Here is a 21,776-nt window from a genome sequence, read left to right as displayed (position 1 = left end):
GGTTTTTTCCATACAATATGAAAATCTTTAAAACTGAAAACTTGAGGGCCTTTAATGAGGACAACTGGATATTTTTTTTAGGGAAAAATCACTTCCTACTGAAATTTTCCCAGAAGAAAAAAGTGCAGGTGAAGACCTGCCTCCAAGTCTCCTGTGTCTTTTTTTTCTACTCTTGCCTTTAACACTAAGTAAAGTTACTTCATTTATCTCTCTCACCATTTGCAGCAGTAAGTACCTATACAAAGGACACTAAGCATCTGTATCTGCAAGGCAAAGCATAAGAATGAAACCAGTTACATAGGCAGTTCTGCTCAACTTACAAAGTATGGAGAGGAATCATATTCTCTCCACTCCTCTTATTCTAGTTATCTTTTGTACTATTTGTGAACAGAAGAAGGAAGGTGTTTTTAGAGCACATTTCAGTTATCTGACTCATTTATCATTAAACTGAGCTTTCTCTACTTTCTAGTGACTAAAGAGTTACTCACATTAACTAAAGAGTTCAGGCTTCTACATTTCAGTATTTGATCCCAGGCCAGCACCAGGGAAATATTCTATTAACTTCAGTAGGCTATTGAAGTTATAAATCACTCTCTTCAGAAGCTGTCTTACTATGAGCTTTGTGAGGCACTTTTGTAACAAGATGAGCAACTGCTGGCTTTGCAGGGCAATATAAAAGTTTTGATTCCCATAAATGTCAGTCAAACTTGCAACCAATATAGGAAAACACTTTAACAGACCAGAAATACTATTAGTAATGGTCTATTAATTTATTACATTTCTTACCTGAGTGGCTAAAGACAAAGTTATCAGACTCTATTATATGAATTGCTGTTAAAACTAAAAGTTGAAATTTCTCTTAGAAAAGTTGTGAGTTTTTCAAAATATGCATTCTGATAGATTGCTATTTGACATGGGAATATCTTTCAAAAGTCAATACTGTTGATTATTTCTGCTAAAATGGGATTTGGTTTTTTCCAAATACTGTATCAGAGATAAAACTCTGTCAACAAAAAGATTATTGCTAAATCTTCTCATAAACAGGCTAATTTTATGTTTTCACATAAATTGGTATTTACTGTCAAAAAATAAGTCCTACACTATTCCATCATTCCATAGATGACTGCAGAGGCAAAGAACCTATAGTATTATTCTGTTCTTCTGAAAGAAGCCAAAGAATGAGAGAGTCAATTCATATCCAGGCTGTGTATATGTGTATAGGTGCTGCACGCAAAGTAATTTTAAACAGTAGAAACCTTCTGGATTTAAACGTGTTATTGGAGTTATATTTCACAATGAACTATGAAAAATGAATGGGGAAAATATTAATTCATTATATATGTTACAAGTCAGTTCTGTGGGTCAGTACTAGGCATTATTTTCAAGTACTGAGTAGTGTTTTCAACCTATTTAAAGTCCTAAATGAGATTTTATGATCTTGCACTGGATATGATGGATTTCATTATGGAAAAAAAAATGTGGAGAAAGCTGCAGATAAGAAAGAAAAGTTGAATGAAAACGAAGTTATGAGTGCTGTATGGTGTGCTTGTTTGCCTGTGTAATGGTAGCCAGAAGAGTTATCTTCATCTTTGCAGCTAGAGAGTTGGTCAAGAAGGGCTTTGAAGGGTGCGTTCCTGGTACCTGCTAGTTTGACAGTGCTGGAGCTGCTGGGAATGGGAGCCCATGGGAGTAGAAGATGCACAAGGACTCTGAGAAGTTGTATGCGTGTGTTCGTGTAGGAAAGGGGAGAAAGTAGAAAGGAGTGTGATGGGGACAGCAAACTCTGGTGAAAGGTGACATGTCAGACATCAACTGTCCCTGTATGGTTCTGTCTATGGTTCTGTCTATGAAAATAAACTTACACTCAACCTCGAGACAACACAGGATTTAAGCAACACAGGATTTTAGCTGCATTTCTAACTTAGAATTGTTTTCTAAATGATAGAAACAGATTTTTGAAAGCACGAACCTGATTTAATGAACCTTGGGAACAAATGCAAGCACAGTTAGTGAACTTGCAAGGTCTAAAATTCAGATCACAAATTTCAAGAACCCAAAGAAAGCTACAAGGATACTTTCATTGACCTGATACAAAGGAATTAAAAACAACCATGAGAATGAGTTATAGCTGGAAGTCTCTAAAGGTCAGGGGAGGTGTGAGTTGAAGAGATGGAGAGTAGAGTAATGGTGAATTCCCCTAACAAAAGCATTTTCTGTTCTACCTCTTTGGGAAGTGTTAAACAGACTTTTTCCACACTCAGCTAACGAACACAGAAGAATATTGTCTAGCACCAGGGGAAAGCAGGTTTTGAGATGCTGGAATTCAGCTGCCACTCCACTTGTGCCAGGTTAAGAAAAAAAAGGGCAGATTCTCCTTCTTCTCTTCTGCACTCACATTAGGAGTCAGGCATGACAGGATAAAGAGAGGTGGGGACAGTATTTGGAAGAGGAGGGGACACCATCTGAAATCACAGGAGCCCAGAGCAGATATCTGCTGAGGGCTGTAAACCAAAACCTAACCATCAAAGCAATTGAGATTATATGATACCCTGGGTGAAGAGGCAAAGCTCCTGCAATACCAGGCAAGTGAAAATAAGACACCGTTTTCAAACAACACGTTGCATTTTTCTGAGTCCCCATCCATCTGCTTGAGGATGCCATCTGGTTAAAGACAGTCTGTGCAGCACAGTCAGCTGAGGTAGTGTATGCTGGATCCCAATGAATTAAACATTTGAGAAAAAAATTCCCCAAATTCTCATTTGTCCTGAGAAGAACACACAGATGACAAGCGCTCTGTGATGTGTCATCAGGACTCAGAGGGATGTTAAAAATATCAGTGACTTTAAAACCCAAACGTTTTATAAATATTCATTAAATAAATGTCTTCAGATGAGTTAGCTGGTACATGAGAGAGTGTGACTGAATCAGATCATTAAAAACAAATATGCACAGACACAACCACATTCAGCACATTGGGATTTGTGCATTTTTTCCCACTCATCGTCAAGACCATGAAAGCACCAACAGGCTCCAGTTGCTCTGATCAGCCTGTGACCATTCTGCTCTGCCTCTCCTCCTGCAACCCTTCCTCAAGCTGAGGGGCTCAGTTGCCTGCTGCCAACTCTGACCTTGCCTTGGCAGTCTGATGGCTGGGCTGAGTGGTGATCCTGCTCCATGAACATGGACCTATTGGGTGATGACTGGACTGCTGACTAGCCCTGGACTGGCACTGGTCAGTCTGGTTCATCTTGTGTGGGTACTTCTTGTGGGCTCTCTGCATCTACAGATAAGTGATCTGGGAGCATTTAACACCAAAAAGTAAGCAGAGGTGACTATTTTGATATGCTTTCTCAAGTCAGTTGTTCTTTGCTCATATAGTAGAAGAGCTAGGCACATGAGCATCATTTCCTCTGTATAAATCTCTGAGAATGTGTTGACCTTCTTTCTGTTTTTTTCTTGTCTTTGCTTTTGTTTCCCCCTCAAGTTTATTTGGAAGGTTAGGACTCAGAAACCTGAAACACACACAGAATGCTTTTAAGGATGATGTTCTCCCTCTCTCTCCTGTTGCCAAGGTCACCTTTCCTTTGGCTGATTTGCAGTTTTAAAATCTGAGAATTTCCTCCTTACATGCAGTTTGTCCTTTTTTCACGGCTGAATGCCAGGTGGCTTAGTATTCCCTCTACTTTAACTATCTTTGTCAGCCTTTTTTGACATTTTAGCAAGAGAAGTGGTCTTGCTATGGTATCTGAGTATCTTGCCAACAGGGGAATTTTTCAGTACTTGTGAATTATTTGGTATTACCTGACAGTGAAGGCTTACTTAGGATGTAAGATAAAGGTTCATGACCACAGCACCAGCACGGTGATTTTGCTGTTTATTCCATGTAATCACCATATGCAGTAGGTACTTATTTTGTTGTGTTTGTATCTTAGAATGAAATTTTAAAAAAATCCTCAGGAAAGAAACTGTATACCTTGTACAGACGGCAATGAAGACTTCACCTTGTTGGCAGATTATTGTAAAAAATGTTAGTCTTGCAAGCATGAAGCACACCACTGTGGCAATGCTTTAAGCCATTGCTGGTTCAACACAAGACATGACAATCTTTCTCATCTTGCTTATTTCAGAAATACACTCTGTACCAGACAGCTTGCTACTTATGTACCACCGAAATTGCCATAGATTGGCATAAAGGTTATTTAGATGTCTGAAAAAGGTTTGGAAAGACTGAAAAACTGTCAAATAGCAGAACTCTGATGAGCAGTAAATCTAGTAATTCTGCAGTGAAAATGACTACCAAGAAAGGACTTGAAGCAAATGCTGGAAGAGCAGCAGTGTGTTGCCATGTGGCCAGTGTGACCTCTTTATTATAGCCAGAACATGGCCGAAGAGAAGCTGAAAAAGAGATCCACAAACTAGACACAGGAAGGTAGCACTGCAGCAGCTCTCACATTATGTAGATGAACATCTAATTTAGTGAGAAATAATACTGTCATAAACGAGCAGAAAGGTGTAAGTCAGAAGCCAAAAAACAAGTTAGGGTTTTGAATCCATCTCCTGTTACTGCAGGACTGCTCCCTGCAGTACATTTTCTCATGCTTTGCCCAGTCTGCTTTTAAATGCCCTCTCTAATAGCAGTTTTCATAATTTCCCTTGGGAGGAAGAAATGATGTTTAGTGCCTCTCTTTGTCAGAAAGCTGCTTTTGGTATCCTGCCTGCTTCCCTTTTCCTAACTCCATCTCATTAGTCCAAATGATCCCCTGTGCAGCACTCTGAACAATGCTGCTCTTCCTTTCTGTCCTGAGTCTGCAAAGGGGTGGTTGTGAAGGAACAAGATTTGGGATGGGAGAGGAGAAAAACACACAGCAATTGACAGGACTTTATTACATGGACCTTACAGGGGCTGTGTTTTGGGTTTGTTCTGGAAATAGTGTTGGTAATACAGGGATGTCTGTGTTATTGCTGAGCAGTGCTTGCACAGATTCAAGACCTTTTCTGCTCCTAACCCCACCCCATCAGCGAGGAGGCGGGTGGGTGGAACAAGGATTTGGGAGGGGACACAGCTGGAACATCTGACCCCAACTCGCCACAGGGATATCCTAGACCGTATGGAATCATGCTTGGCATATAAAACTGGGGGGGAAAGGAGGAAGCAGGGGGATATTCCTAGTGATGGTGTTTGTCTTCTCAAGTCACTGTTGCTTGTGAGGGAGCCCGGCTGTCCTTGAGATGGCTGAACACCTGCCTGACCATAGGAAGCAGTGAATGAACTCCTTGTTTTGCTTTGCTTTTGTGCACAGCTTTTGCTTTGCCTATTAAACTGTCTTTATCTCAAAGCATGAGTTTTCCCACTCTTCCAAATCTCTTCCCCATCCCACCACAGAAAGTGAGTGAGCGGCTGCATGGAGCTGAGATGCCACTGGGGTTAAACCACGTACGCAGACACTTTAATGGTATTTTGTACGTGACTGTTATCTGCCAACACCTGATTTAATTTATGGGAAATTTGCATTCCTGAGAAACTTAAAGACTACAAGACTTTGTGTCCATAACAGAACTTTTACATATGTGCTGCTTGCAACATTTTGTTCTGCTAAACCACCAGCTCAAAATATTCACTAAAGCTTTAATGACTCTTCATTATAAAAATTGCTATCCAATCCTGAGAATACATTGCCGATGTTAGTCGGTGGGCCATGACCCAGCAGCAGTAGTTTCAAAGATTTATAATTTTTTATCATTAATATTATTCACAGTGTTTCCAAAATAATAGCTTAGCTTTGCTTACATTTTGAAAAAAAAATATATATGGGATTTTTCAAAAATTTACCACCAGTTAAGCAGAAGGTCACTTCTAGCAGGTTCCCTCAGCAGCTATGAGAATTACCAAACTGTAATCACAGAGATGACTGCAGAGTCATGTATACAGTTTAGATATTGTATGAATTTTATGAGAATGTATCCAGTTAATGTAATGTATTCTATTTAAATATCTTTTTTAATATATATATATTGGTGCTATTATAAGAAACAGCAAGATTTCTGAAGAAATAAAATAAGTATGACTGGATTTTAATTACAGTCAGTTGGCAGAGTCACTAGCAAGGGTATTTACCAACTGAAAAAATAAAGAGTGCCTTTGAAATATTAAGAGAAATATTAAACCTGTGGCTGAATGGTTAACTAGTGTTTAAAGAATCTAATTTCACTAACCTACCATTTTATCTTTCTCTTTAATTTATGGTGAAAATGCATTCAATGCAAATAAACTTAGATGAGGAATGAGAATCATATTGTAACTTCAAGTATATAACCAACAGCCACATCAACTTAGTATTTATTCCTTAGTTTGTGAAATTACTACTAGAGTAGAGAAGAAGTTATAAAAAATCTAAATAAAGTCAATGTTTTTGAAGTCTGCACTTTACAGATTTTAATATGAACATTGGTACACATTGAAATCAATTTGCATTCAAATGAAAAAAAATTGGAATAAATATTTTTAAATAATATGATTTCCAGAAAAAGCTCTACCATTTGTTCAATTCTTACCTGCAGAGGTTTTCACAATTTCTGAAGTATTTCTGAGACCCATAAAGTCAAATTGATAGAGTCTCCAAGATTTCTGGTCAGCAGCCTCCACTGAGTTTTTCCTCCATCTGTAAATCATTTCCTCTTTAGGGTAGCCATCTAGAAATTAATATGTATGTACATGAATATATTGCATTTCATAAAAGAAGGTATTGCAAAACAGTATCAGTTCACTGTTTCACTGCTATTTGGAAACACCTAAATTTCTGATCTAATGCTTTATCAGTGAGTTAAGTGGTATAATTCAGCCCGAGTTGTGCAGCACACAAAAACAGAGTCATAATACTGGCAAGCCTGTGATTTTTCACAATCGCTGTTTTTTTTATAATGGCAAAAACGGTTGGTTCCATCAGAAGCAGATCTCTTTAGAGATGCATCTGATCATACTAATTTGAGGTCCAGACACAGAAGTATACTGCTTTACATAGGCTCTGAAGAAGCTGTGCAAACCAATAGATTGCAAAAAAAGGGGAGTCTCAGTGTAAGATATGAACAATTGAAAAGGACTCATTGTTTTGAAAGTTGCAATAGTTCTAATGTGGAGTGTGCTACTGTACTTCTGAAAGTAACTTCATACAATGCAAAAAAAGCAAAATTTTAATTAATGTGGGAATTGTAAAGCGATTATGCCAGCATATTACTTCTAAAGTCTTTGTATTTAATGAGTCATCACCTGATTTCTACAGCTGAAATAGCTTCTGAAAGTCCTTATCAGCTTAGCATTCAGTGGTCATAATTAATCTTCATGCCAATATTTAATTTCTTTTTTGTTAGAGAATGGCATTTTCCAATAGGAGTACAACAACAAATCTTCAACCAGTCCAAAACATAATAATAAACCATCTAGAAAACAGCATGCCTATTCTAGCTAAAACTAGATTGTTCTCTACTGCATAACACAATCAATTTTTATTCATCTAATTAATAGAGTAGATGTAGATTATAAGGCAAATTAAAAGCCTAACAACAACAATAGATGGTTAATATAACTGTCTCATCAGTAATTTTTTTTCCCAATGGATACTGATAAATTTTTATATTTGCATTGCAAAACAACTTCTCTGGTCATGGTGCTATTTCCTTGATGAGTGTCTTCTCAATCTTGTTTAAGGTTCCACCCTGCTGGGGTACTGCTGTAAGGTGTGCATGGCCTTATTTATCCTTCTCACTAACATGGCAAGAAGAATACCCACAAGTCCCTTAGCTCTAATCTGTAGAAAATGACTTTGTGTTAATTCAAAATGTCACATTTCTATATTTTCCATCAATGTAAATAAAGAAATAACTCATGAAAGACCTAACTGAGTAACAAACACTGTTCTCCTTGAAAACTCTTGCTGCCAAGCAGATTTCACAGCCAATTCTGCTGTGACAGTCTGTGAGATTGACCTAAAGGTTAATTTTTTTTTGGCTGGCAGATTATGTCAGAGGACACAGTGATACAGTAAAAGAAGTCAAGCTTTGCAGGGCCTCTGAGCCTTAGCCCTGCATCATCTGGAATCTTGAGTCTGGCTCCTATTTGACTGAGCCTTCTGATCACATTTTTTCTTCCGAATAATAAGCAATAAGACAAGAGGAAATGGCCTCAAGTTGCACCGGGGATGGCGGGGGTTAGATTGAACACGAGGAAACATTTATTCATGGAAAGGGTTTTCAAGCACTGAAATAGGCTGCCTAGGGAAACGTTTGAGACACCATCCCTGGAGGTATTTAAAAGATGTAAAAGTATGTAGATGTGTCACTTAGGGACATGGTTTAGGAGCAGGCATGGCAGAGCATTTTTTATTTGGTTGGACTTGACGTTCTTAGAGGTCTTTTCCAACTTAAATGATCCTATGATTCTATTTCTGACTGAATAATGTCTCCCTCTAATGGAAAGCTCTACATTTTTCATCAGGAGCCTTCTCAAATTTGCTTCATCCATGGGGCCGCTGATATCTTTCCCCTGCAGTTCAGAAGGGAAAAAGAAGCATCAGATGGCCTCCTTGGTGTGCTGCGGCTGCCCTGCACTCACGCCGAGCGATGGTGCCCGAACTGCCCTTTCCCCACAAGGCAGTATCAGTACCACACAGGGGGCTGCCATGCCATTTGAGTCTTAATCCTACCTCCTGATTTGCCTCCTGATGTGAAGAGAAGGAAACTCTTGAAATGAAACTATTTTCATTTTAGAAAATATCAGAACTGCAGACTTCAGTATTTCCACAAGAAAATGCAACCTCTCTTGTTCAGTTCTCAACACAACTAAATGTGCTATCTGTAGAAATGTCTGCTTTCTTTCACTTTCCCAGCATGACAAATGACAGTAAATTACCTTAAATTCCAGACCTTGTGGCTTCAACTCATCCATGATGAACATAATTCTATCAAGTCTGTTTGCCCTGTCAGGTTGCTTCAGGTTATATAAGAACATTCATACTGCAACAGGGCAAGTCTCCTCCTGGAGACTTTCCAGCAGGTGCCAGTAAGATGGCAAGGGGGATGTCATGGGAAGAAGACAACAAAATGTGTATTCTGTGTTACAGCCATCCAAGTTCTGGCAACCTGCAACTCAGGATCTTCTCTACCAAAGTCAACAACTTCATTTTCCCTTCCATGAATTTTACTTGATTAAATTCTTCTAATTTTTAGTCCAATGGTTATTTTCCAGGCTGTGCTATAGCTTTTTATATACTATATCAAAGACTTTTAGAGAACACTTTGACCATTTGGTTTTTTGTCAGATTGTTACTACATGTTTTTGTAAAATCAGGTCAAGAATAAATTTGATTTTTATTTAAGAGCCCGGGAGAAAGTATCCATGTAATAACTCTTGTTTATTTCCACCAAACGTACTTAATGACTTTGATTTTCTACTTTTTGCTGTTTTGGAGGTGAGTATATTATAACAGAAAGCCAAATCGTCATGAAAACCTTTGAGATTCTCTAGATTTTGTTTTATTTCCCCTTTATTTTTGGAATAATTGAGCTCACCACATCTTCTCACATCACCACCCTATGACTTGGAACTGAGAGGTTAAAAATATTTAAACTTCATTCTTCATACTCATACTGCTTCACTTTCTAGGGAGACTGATTTGTGCAGAAGCTTCCACTAAACTGTTGAAAAAATGGTTAAGACCAGAAAGACCTCCAGGCTGGATGAGAGGCATATGCAACTATAAGTTAGCTGTGAGAATTGGTGTCAAGCGCCCCTGAAGCATGGCTGCTACAGGAATCAACACATGGGAAATCACCAACTTCTGTAATATGACCAATGATGCCTGTTAGTGCATACTGCCTCTAACCTTGATTTCCCCAATGCTGTTGTTGGCCTGGGCATCTTAGATCAATGCTTGATATCTTTGTTTCACTTTCTGTTGTGTAATAATGGATCTATTTTAGGAAGTGAGTAGAGCTATGGAAAGATAGCCTAAAAGGGATCATGTCAAAAAAAGGACACAGACCACTTCAAGGGTTTAAAAGCTTTCCTTAGAAAAGTATCCAAGACATGGAAAGACAGAGAGGCACAGAAAAAAATTAACTTCTTTCATCTCTTCAGACATCTTTTCCCTACACCATGAAAAAAGCTTATTTTACTCCTGGTTCCCCACACTTTGTATTCACATATAACACAGGTAGACCCAGCAGAAGGAACACAACTAGAAAAGTCCTCCCTCCTTCTTAGCCTTGCAAAAACTTGTATGCTGAGAGTGTGCAATGAGGAGTTAATGAAAGCAGCAGCAAAGCTGAAAATGTGGGAGAAGCAGGCAAGAAAGGATTGGTTCTGTTAATTTTCTGCCAGGGACTGATACTTGTGCCAGCAGTATATATTTGAAAGACATAGCCAGATTCTGGGAAGGTTTTGCTTTTCCAGGGGTGTTAGATATACACTCGAAGTCAGGGAAAAGCGTGATCTGAAAGACAAGCTTTTGCCATCAGTAAGTGGTTGGAGTTTATATAACAAGCATGGAGGGAGCACTGTAGATTCAACTGTTGTCAGTGAAGGTGGTCAGTATAGGGAGGATGCTCTACTCCAATTAGAGGTAGGGAATGAGCAGCCCTTTACAGCTTACAGCCAGATGCTTTCAGAAACACTTTGCCTTCTTGAATACTACCTTGTTAACTCTTCTTCAGGCTAATTGGGAGACCTCTGTCAACACAGCCTTGGTCAGAAGAGGATAATGAAGTCCAGAAATGCACCTTTCTCTGGCACCGTGTTTTGGATCACAAATCATATGCTTCCACAAAATCTGTCCGGGTTCTTTGTCTTGTTAGCAGTCTTTATGATTGCTTCTTTGTTAGCAAACAAACTGCATTTTAATCCAAACTTCTCAACGTTTGGAGGAAGAGGTTTCCTCGGTGATCTATTCCTGCATCTATTTAATCTCAGAAGGCTTTTAAGCAGGACAATCCTGGAAGTTCTACTCTTAAAACTGGTATTATCTTTGATTGCATGATAGTATGTATTTATTAAGCACAATTGGATGGCAGAAAAAGCAGTTTCAGTTCAATTAGTTTAAAATAAAACAAATTAAAAAATAGGGTATATAGACAATTCATTATGTCTTTTCAGCAGGAAGCCTTCAGGGTAGACTGAAGCAGAAGTAGGGAAAGACAATGGAGATTTTTAATAGTTTACTTAAGACCTATGGATACCTACACTATAATTGAATGCATATTGAGTTCTCTCTGTTCACTAATGAAGGTGACTAGCTTTTTTCCAACTCAGTGATGTTTTTTAAAAAATACAGGAAAAGAAAAATGATGAAGTATTTTAAAAGGTAGGTATGATAATAATAATTCGAAAAAAAAGTTAAATGTGAATGTTATAAAGATAGCTTTGAATCCTAAATTGATTTATTTCAGCAATAGTAGATAATTGCACTTAGGTGATAACTACAGCAATTAGAAACATTATTCTTTGCCCTGTTTGCTTGCATCAGTAATTGACACCTTATTAACAGTACATTAGCTTATGAAAAAAAATCAACCAACATTACCATGACTGCGGAATAATGAATCTAACACTGCCCTGAAGTTAAAGGATATATGTCCCATTATAGATAGTTTTTCTACCCAAAAATGTGCTTTAATATGACTGTGATATCACTTTGACGAAAAACTAGACAATCCAGTCACCATCATCAACAGTAATACTTAATTATCCTTTACCTGAGACTAATTCTGTTTTTTGATAGAAGTGTAGGATGCTGATGTGATTTACTGATAAACTACATGACATCAGGACTGATTTGAGCTCTGATTGACCAATGGTGATGTGGGGATGATGGGGGACATCCTGAGGTGCAGGCTGATGGAGGACCTCTGTCTTCTTTAAGCTGACCTCCAGCCCAAAGAGCTCAGCAGCATCTGCAAAGCAGGATGTTAAACGCTGCAGAGCTGCTTCTGTGTGGGCAACAAGGGCGGCGTCATCAGCATAAAGCAGCTCCCGGACAAGATGGTTTAAGGTCTTAGTGTGGGCCTTCAGTCGCCTTAGATTGAATAGACTTCCATCAGTACGGTATCGAATGTAGATACCGTCCTGATCATTGAGGTCTGCTGTGGCCCTTTGGAGCATCATGCTAAAGAAGACGGTGAATAGGGTAGGAGCGAGAACGCAGTCTTGTTTCACACCATTCTTAATTAGAAAGGTCTCAGAAAGTGCATTGCCATATCTGACTTGGCCATGCTGATCCTCATGGAGTGAGATAATCATTTTGAGGAATTTAGGGGGACAACCTAAACGTTCCAAAATCTGCCACAAAATCTATAACGCAGCTGTCTCCTTTGAGAACACACGCAGGATCACCCTCGAGGAAAAAAGGCAACGCAGAAAGAACCGTCTATTGCAGAATACACCATCTAAGGAATCTTTCTGCTGTGCCTTTTGTAATCGGATATGTCTGTCACGTATTGGCCTCATAAGCCACCAGCGTGCCTGCAGCAAATGTGGATAGAGCCTTCCCAAATCTTCGTTCGCGAAGCCTAGCCATGATGACATGACATCAATTCTTCTTTTGGGCCTTCAAAATAGAAAGGAGCAAAAGAGAAGTGTTGCTGTCATAGAAATAATTCCCAAAAGAAGGATTTTCTGTGAACCAGCCCTTGTAAGAGGTAAAAATTTTCTAGCTACTCATAGACAAAATAAAATTTTGACTCAGAGAAAATGCAGAAGAGAATAAAAAGGTGAAAATGAGAAGAGGAAGAAGGCAGAGTGGAATGAACAGAATTAGATTGAAAAGAGAGAAGTTTTCCCTTGAAGACATTTTGAGATGTGGCTTTTCAATGTACTCACTTTCTGTTAAAATCTAACAGATACTTCTCACATAGGGGTGCAAAGATTTTGTCACACACAGCCCTTGTAGGAAAAAAAATCCCTGTTCCAGTATCAGATCCTAAAGGATAGGTGAAGTAACTTGAAATTGCACTAAGAAGATAAGGCAATTCTGCTGCATCATCACACTTTTATGCTCTGTCCTTATGCTTGCCAAACAATTTCCATTTTGACACATTTGTGAGCAGTATCAAGAGATTTGGTTTTGGAAATTGGTTGGGTTTATCATATATTGTCCCATAATTACACTTTTCTATTGTTTTGCAAATGCCTTCACCTTTCTGAAAAAAACTCACCAAAACTAAAACAAAAAAAAAGTCTCATAGCCTGTATTAATGTTTTGCTATGCATTTTTATTTATATACTTATTTTTAATGATTGCTAACACTTTTATTTAGAAAGCAATTTTCAGAAACCTCATGTGCAACAATTGCTTTTGCCTATCTGCTTGCATTGTTCTGGCCAGCAGATTCTTTTATAAATTAATCCACTGGTAACTAGAACACCTGATAAATGTTCAGATTCCTCTGATTTAGCCACATTCCATCCCCATTTCTAATATCATTAACATTAAATGGGCTGATCTCACTCCTAGCTTATAAATTGTATCTTTTTCCAAGGAGAGAATTCTTGCATGGATCAGAGTACTGAGGTATGGCGAATATAGGCACTGAAAGAAATGAGGCTGCCGCCACACAGAGTTCGATTTCGGGATTTTGTCTGCCAATCTTTCCAGTGTTTCCATTTTATTAGGGTTCCTTTGTAAACAGCACCTGGTGTTTGTCTTTTGTTAACTGGAATTCCTAAGATCGTCCCAAACCAGTGCCTTGATCCCACACATTCACACTCACATCATATGGTGGCTGTGTTCAGCCATGAGAGAAAAACCATGCTATCATGTAGACTGTTCAAAGTGGTTTTTGCTTTGAGAACACAGCACTCTCTTTATCAAAAACACCAGTCAAGGCCAAAACACTCCTTTCAGATCCTAATTAACTGAATGGCTTAACTTGTTCCCACACTGAGGACATACAGAGCAAGCTTGCCTAACCTTACACAGTCCTCTTTATGCTTTTTATGGAATGGATACTTCACCCCAACCTCCTGTTCTGTTATGAATGGAACAACGACCCCAACCTCCTGTTCTGTTATGAATGGAACAACGCTGAAGATTTTACCTTAGGTTTTCTGCAATACCAATACTTTGCAGAGAAGAATGAAAATCCTGAAAGTGGTTTTCCTAGCTCAAGTTCTTTTCTGATCTGAATTATTCTGGAATATGTAATTGTTCTATTCTCCCTGTATTTAGAAGTTTTCTGCTTATAAAGAAATATACAAGTAAGAGACAATTCAGTTTTCTAGCTCACTGTACTGATTTTCCATAGCTAACATAGCTATTCGATAATGAACTTGTGATGCTTCACAAATGTGTGTCTTTACAGACAAAGAATAGACATTATTCATAATGTGGTTCAGAAAATTTTTGATAATGTAGAACAAATGTCACATTTCTACTGGCTGCAAGACTGGAGATGGTGATTCCAGGTAAAAGGAAATTTTCAGAAATGCATGGCCAAGGGATGGCTTCTGAGAGTCTGCTGGAATCTTGTAACTGCTGCTTTGTTCTGCCCTAGATCTTATATACCACAGCCAGCTCTGCATAGACATGGGAGGCTTCACCTGAGCAAATCCTGTTTTCCATAGGATTTGGGGTGAGATTCAAACAGATGGCAATCTCATCCCATCTCATCTCATCTCATCTCCCTTTGTTTACATGGACCTACAACTCCTTTCTTTTGCACATGCCCTACAACGATTGAATGATGCTGAGAACTCAAGAGCTATGTACTACTGCTGAGAGATCGGCCTCATCATTGTAAAGCTAAAAATGTAAATTGAGTTCTTTAGCAGAAAACAAACAGCTAAAAATGAATATTTTAGCAGCTAAAATATTGTGCTTGGCTGACTGCATGAGCTCAAGTGAGAAGAGAAAAAAATCACTTCTTTTTACAGTTTATAACCGACTAATGAAGAATCTCAAGCTGCATGTAAAATTTTCTCATGTCCATTTAAACAGGAATTTGCTGAGGGTGATCTTAGAGGTGCTTCCCAAAAATTATGCTGAGATGTACAAAGTCTGAGTGACTGCATATTTAAGTAGCATCTTAGGCAGATGTAGGTGATGCCAATCACTCACAATTTTCTATATATAAGTTGGCTCTTAATTCAGCATTATGAAAAAGAGGAAGTCAACATCAGTACAATAGAGCAGATGAAAAATATTTGGATAAACCAGACCAAGTCAAATCTTCTACTGTAAGAATTTAAAACCAAAGCTAGTAGGGCTTGCTTTGGACAATTTAGAGATCAAAGCTGTAAAATAGCCAAAGTAGAACATAAACCTCAGTTTATTAAAGGAATATCTGTCAAATCTGCAATTCTTTGATCTGCTGACATTCTTTATAGCCAGCATACAGTCTTCCTCTTCCATTCATTTAAACTGCACTTTCATTGAAGATGTTTAATGACATTGTTCTTCTAAAGCAAGTACTTAAATTTCTTATGACTAGGATGGACAGCAGTGACATCAAGAGATGCTGGCCAGCTGACTTCAAACATCCCAGCGGGAGCTGAATACCTTTCTCTAGAGGACTTTAAACATACCTTTTTTTTTTCCTACTGACTATGTAGACCACCTCAAAGTTAGGGGCAGAACAGCTGTGCATTCCATCAAAGATCTTTAACACAAACATGTGTATTGGATTAAGAATAGCCCATAAATGTTCAGTATCAGCTTCAAATGTACTGGATATTCCAAGATAAAATAATCCTGCCTTTACCCATTTGATTGCAGTAATTAACTATATCCTCCATGTAGGACTACTAAGATTTCATTTAAGACTATCCTGATGAGAAAGATAACATTGTTTACTTTGTGTATTGCTTTGTTAGGCAAAGTGCTGAGAAAATGTGTTTTGGCTCATCTGAAAACATATAATGAACAAGCAGAGTTTCCGGTGGAGACTCAGAGCTCTAGTAAAGTAAACAACATAGCCATAAATAGCTCAGGAAATGAAAGAAAATACACCTGTGAAGTTTTTTAGTCCACAAGTGGGGAGGAAGAGAGAGAACAAAATTTGCCTACAGGTTTCTTCCTTTCATTGACAAACAATCTATCTAATGTTTTTATTTGAATACTTTGTAAGCAGATTTTTTTAACACTAAAAACTCATTTTGTGTTTCTCACATGGGTCTGACAGTATTTAAAGATCATGTTGAGCATGTTTAACTCTTATCTTCCAATTGCTACTGAATAGTCAGTATGTGTATGTTAAGTATGAATGCAGTTAGATATCGCTAGAGCAATATCTATCAGCAATAAAATAATACAGTATTATGATTGGATGTGTACTCTTATCAACATGTAAATATAAGTAAGTAAGCTATTTGTTGTACCAAGTACATAAAAAAAGAACTGACAAGGAATACCCTGTGTTTCTTAAGATAGACAAGAAGACTTTGTATTCTCTTACAAAAAATAGAGTAAGTATGGATAGAAAATATTTGTATTCACAGCTTGAAGATAGCTATTACAATGAAATAGTAATAGCATTGTCAGGAGTCTCATGTGGTGTCTGGAAAAACCATCTCACACTGGGTTGAGATGTGAGAGGGGGTTTGGACTAGGGAATTGGATTTTTGGGGCTCTCAAACCATGACAACATCCATCTATTTATCAGTGCCTAACTTCTTAAGTTAGAAACACTCTACAATCTATTCACACTGTCCCATGTATAGAAATTTTCTATCCAATTTCAATTACAAAAATCATTGCAGCTGGATATTCACCTTACACAGCCTATGGGGTTTGTAACTAGCCTGAATTGTACATTTTCAGATCCATGAAAATGAAATTTAGATATTAACAGTGTTTTTTCTGAATTGCCATGGAACCCATTACAGGCTTCACATGAGCTACAGCAGCAAAACCTGTGGCTTTACAAAAGCCTTCAGAAATGTACTGTGCTCAGTCAACATATCATTAATGGAACCAGATTATGAACTAAAGACTTTCATACAAAGTTATTATGACTTTTTCATAGGTCTTCTCATAATACATCAGGAATGAACAGTAAAAGCTAAAACAACAGAACACTTCAAACTGAAAACAGAGGGGTTTTTTGAGTACTACCATTTCATAGAATAAAACAATTTGCAGGATAAATTAAAAAATAGACAGCAAACTTCATTAAGTCTGAGATTAAGCAGAGTTATCTTTTAAATGATTTGTGAAATAGGGTTGTTGCCGTTGAAAAAAAGAGGCCATACAGGGGTTTTTTTAAAGACTAATACAGGTTTTTTTTGAAAGACTGTTTTACATCATAGTGCAACTTAATGTGAACTGACATTGGAAAATCAAAGTCAGTTATTCATGACTAATTTCTTCTATTCAGTTTTTTTCAGTCAATTTACAAAGAAATGAGTGTTATTTGCTTATTAATGTAGTTATTATCATGGTGTATGTAGATTTATTGTCATTTACATACCCTTATAATAATTTACACACCTTTATAATCATTTGCACAAACTAAAATTCACAAAAAATAAGTCTTTATAGCTCTGTAAAGTAGAGCAATCAGGAAATTTCTACTTTTTGTAATATTTTGTAGTTTTGAGTTTTAGCTCTCTAGGACTTGCTTACACTTTATTGGTGAAGCATGCAAGGCCCAGCAACCAAAGACAAATGTTAACATACTTTTTTGTGTTTCATGCTTACAGAAAAATCAGTTCTGAAAAGGTTATGGTTAAACTGTGATGTCACTGATCATAGTAACAGCTCATCAGAAATTATCTGACAAAATGAAATTTCAGATAAACAAGACACATTATTGATTCTGGCATATTTAGAGTCACACACAATTAAATTAATGAGAGCACTGCACTGTTTTCATTTAAACATCAGCAACAGTGTTATGATGAATTGTTAAATACATTCATTTTGCATTCACTAAACTTGGACTTCCTCTTCTCTGGAAACATTTATCAATGTCTTGGTTTGTCATTTACTTTCCAAGCATCTCAGGGCTGTTGCTTCTCTGGTTATTGCCTCCTCCCCCTTCATTATTTGTATCTCGCTTACTCTCAGGATACTGCTGATGGACATTACCTGATACTCCTGTGTAGTACACCAGTCCAAATATTCTAGATGTCCTTTTCTCACCTTTTAAGATACATGTATCAATCAGTGATCTCAATGCCTTAACCTCTTGTCCAGGTGTGTTACTTCAAGCATATGTTTATCTTTACTTTAGCTTAGCTAAAACATTCTTGCTAAAGCTTTTGAGAAGTCATGCTCTTTCACTGTTCTCCCCAGAACCCCACAGTGATTGTAAATGTCTGTATCTTACAGTACACAATAGGGTAAATTTGGCATCTCCCGGTAGTTAATTTAACAGTTTCTAGTCCCAGATACGAATGATGATCTAAATCTCCTCAGATGATCCACTAATTCTCTAAAATTGAAGAGCTGTGGTGGAGGTAGAACGGAAGAAGCCAGCTCACTGATACTTTTGCCTGATAGAACAAAAATATCAGGTGTACTTCTCTCACGCGTTTCAGTTTTCTTTGGGCTGTGGTATTCCTTAACTCTTAGTTCATGAATAGCTTTGCCTGTAGTTAACGAAGAAGTATCAAGATCAAGCTCTCCAGTGTGTTTCAGAATGAGGTACTGTCAGGAATAAGTCTACATATCAGTGGTACATAGTTTTGTGTCGCTTCATTTCCCGATAAAGATTTAAAGCAGAAGTATTGTGTATCAACATAAAAACCAATTATCTGCCTTCAATAGCTCTGAATCCTCCAAAGACTACAGTACCCCCAAATCCTTACAGGGCATCAGGCAGCTGTCATCACCCAAAATGTCATGGCTACAAGGATGGTCCAAGCTGCATCACTGGAAGCCTAGCAGCTCTGTCCCAAACAAAGCTGCTTTCTGGCCCTTGGCTGATTGACAGTCAAACTGCCTTTCCTATGGTAGTGAAAATGGCACTGATGCCAGGTTCACAAAGCAGTTGCCAGGATCTGTCAGAATTGTTTGCTCTTGCAAAATGTGAGTCCATGTTTCTGAAAGAAAATATTATCTCTACATCCAGCTAATGGAAAACCCTTTTTAAAATTTTTATTTCAGTGTTTACATTTAGGAAAGAAAAAAAAACAAACTCAAAACATATTATAAAACAGTGAGACTCTTTGGGCAAGATCCTATCTGTGAAATTTTTTTTTGGGGGGGAGGGGAATTTTTGGCATAGCTCAGATTTCAGTTTCTTCCCAAATACCTCATTGTTCTGCACTTTTGTTACTCCTTGTATTCCAGCATCTGGCTGAACGCTGTTCTGAAAAGTGTACAGCTATTCCAGGCCCCATATAAATCATACTGACAAGTATTAAAAAAAATCTCCAGACAGAAAATCAAAACCTCAGCAGCTTTTGCTTCCTGTGTCTCTTGGCCAAGTTTCAGTAATTAAATCTTTTTTAGCTTGGTTTGCTCAGGAAATGAAGCTTATGTAATTATATTCATTGTCTATGTTTATGTGCATGTTATCTGTCCTTGCTGCAACAACTTTTGCACCCATTCCCCAATTTTCCTGTAATTTGACAGAAGAAAGTAACCTTCAGATATTATATGTTCTTTAAAAAGAAGCTCCCGTACAGGGGAGACATTTTGTTACAATTCCCTCCAAGGAGGGAAAGCTTGCAGTCTTATTAAGGATAAGAAAAAGGCCACTCATCCTTAAGTTGTATGCCCCTGGGATGTTGGCCTGCTCCTGTACCAAAAATGCTTCTGGACACTGCACTACTCCAGTGGGTTGAGAGGACTGTTCCCACAAAAAAAAGGGGAGGAGGAAAGAGCACCTGCTCTTAAAAATAGGTATGAGGACTCATCCAGTCCTAATGACACATGCGTTGTGGAGCTCAGTCTCCACTTTGAGACTCAACAGGTCTCCTGATATTTTCTGTAATACACCATTTCCTTTGTGTTGCCTTCATCACATACTTCTCCAGCAATGCTACTTATTTTAGCATCTCTGCCGAAAGAACTTTCCCTTACTACCAGCCAGTGATTTAGCAGATGGGGCCTTAGACTGCTTGAATGGCTTTGCCTAAGGACCATGACAAGTAGAGGATCTCATCCTTTAGCCTACCAGCAAACAAAAATTTGTCATCACAGAAGCTTTCTGGACCCTGTTTTCTGCTTCTTAGCAAGCATAGATTTTTCAGCTGCAATGACTGACTTTGTCATGACATGCTGTTGTTTCCTGCGAATTACATTAATTTGAAGACTAATGTGCCCCAGATCACTGTTGATGCTGGGTCTTCTCCAATCACAGTACCTTGACCCTTTTGGCCTTCTGTCTTTATCTCAAATATTAATCTTGGATTTTCTTTCCAGCCTATAGCACTGCCTTTCCTTGAAGGTGTTTTGGAAGAGGTGGATGTTTTATCCACCTCCTTTTTCCACATCTGCCTCCTTCTCTTGATGGGTATTAAAACCCCAGTGTGAGCCATCTTCATTCCATTTGCCTGTTTGCTGAGGACAGACTGCTGAGGGTGCTGGAGGTAGCTAGGGTTTGACAAGCCACTTGGATGGGAAGCCCATCTCCAAAACATACAGTCCATGTTCCAGTGGAAAGAATCCTCACAGAGCCAGAGGGTAAATTAAGTCAAATGCAAGGGTTCAGATGATTGGTCAAAGTGCTAAAGTCTTGCAGAAGTTTTCCAAGGCTCTGGAACAGGCAAAAGGATTAGAAGAAACTTGCACACTTCTGCCCCGAACAGCAGACTGCTGCTGACTTTGTCTGTCCTAGTGCTGTCTCTCCTTGCTTGCCAGGAGCAGGCTTTCAAAGCAAGGAAATCAAGATGTCAAGAATCAATGCACAAATGAAAATGGAAAACAAGGAGAGCCCTACAACCCAAAATATGCTCCTTGACTTATACTAGTGCATGCCAGAATGACTGGAACAGTATAAGCAGGTGGGCATAAGAGGCAGCATTTTTCTCTTTGGAAGTGAACTCCACTAAGAAAGGTGCAGGATAAAAATCCAGCTGGGATCTAAATATGCTGAAAACCTTGGTGAACCTCTTAACAGTACTTCTGGATCAAGAAATTATTACATTTTGGGAAAGTAAGATCTCCCTTTCTTGAATGATAAGCCAGAAACTGTTCTTCATTCTTGGTTCTAGTAATAATAAAAGTCTCTTTTCACAGCTGAAGAAAGGGGAAGCAGCTTTACCACCCACTCATTACAGCAATATATCTAGTTCTACAGAACTCCCTCTTCAAATTGTCCACAGTTTCCCGCATCCTTTGAAAGGGGTTAGTGAAGCCCAAGGTTGCCTGCATGGGATCCCCACACCTTGCACAGAAATGTCCCCACACCTTGCACAGAAATTACATGACTTGTAATGAAGCCATCTGTCTGGATGTGACAAATTCTGCTCCTTTCTACAGGAAGTCTCCCATGCTTGCTAACTTGGGAACCTAAATAAACACAGGCACAGAATAGTATCTCTCCTGGATTTTCAGCTGGATTGACAAAAGAAACTTTCAAAGGAAGGAAACAACAGTCACACAGCAAAGCAAACAATGTGGTAGCCCTCCCAGTGCTGGAGTAACTCTCCTCTCATCAGTGAGGTTCAGCGGATTTCCATGAATGAGGTTGTTTTACGTAAGAAATGAAACTGGGGCTGAAGTTCATATGCCCTGCCAGCAGCACAGTTAGGCAAATTTGATTGGCATATGAAACCAGTTGGTCCACCTCAGAAAACATGGAGCTTTTCCACAGGAGGCTAGAATGAAAAACTATTGTCTCCT

At 38.3% G+C, this 21,776-nt stretch overlaps 1 protein-coding gene across 5 annotated transcripts in view; it reads right to left on the bottom strand.

Moving 5' to 3' along the window:
- The window catches only part of GABRG3 (gamma-aminobutyric acid type A receptor subunit gamma3), a 328,202-nt gene that overhangs the window by 45,164 nt on the left and 261,262 nt on the right, over positions 1-21,776 (bottom strand). For 4 of the 5 annotated variants that reach the window (XM_039388838.1, XM_039388837.1, XM_039388836.1 and 1 more), the window contains one exon: positions 6,553-6,690. The exons of the other annotated variant lie outside the window; for it this stretch is intronic. In XM_039388838.1, coding sequence (XP_039244772.1) covers positions 6,553-6,690 — 138 coding nt within the window. The remainder of the gene's footprint in view (positions 1-6,552; positions 6,691-21,776) is intronic. 5 annotated transcript variants of the gene reach the window in all.

Source organism: Pipra filicauda, unplaced genomic scaffold (genome assembly GCF_003945595.2).
Source record: "Pipra filicauda isolate LSUMZ 115617 unplaced genomic scaffold, ASM394559v2 scaffold68_size4259465_pilon, whole genome shotgun sequence".
Classification (NCBI taxonomy): domain Eukaryota; kingdom Metazoa; phylum Chordata; class Aves; order Passeriformes; family Pipridae; genus Pipra; species Pipra filicauda.
The sequence above is the reverse complement of the archived record's forward strand: the minus strand, read 5'-3'. Positions and strand labels throughout refer to the sequence as shown.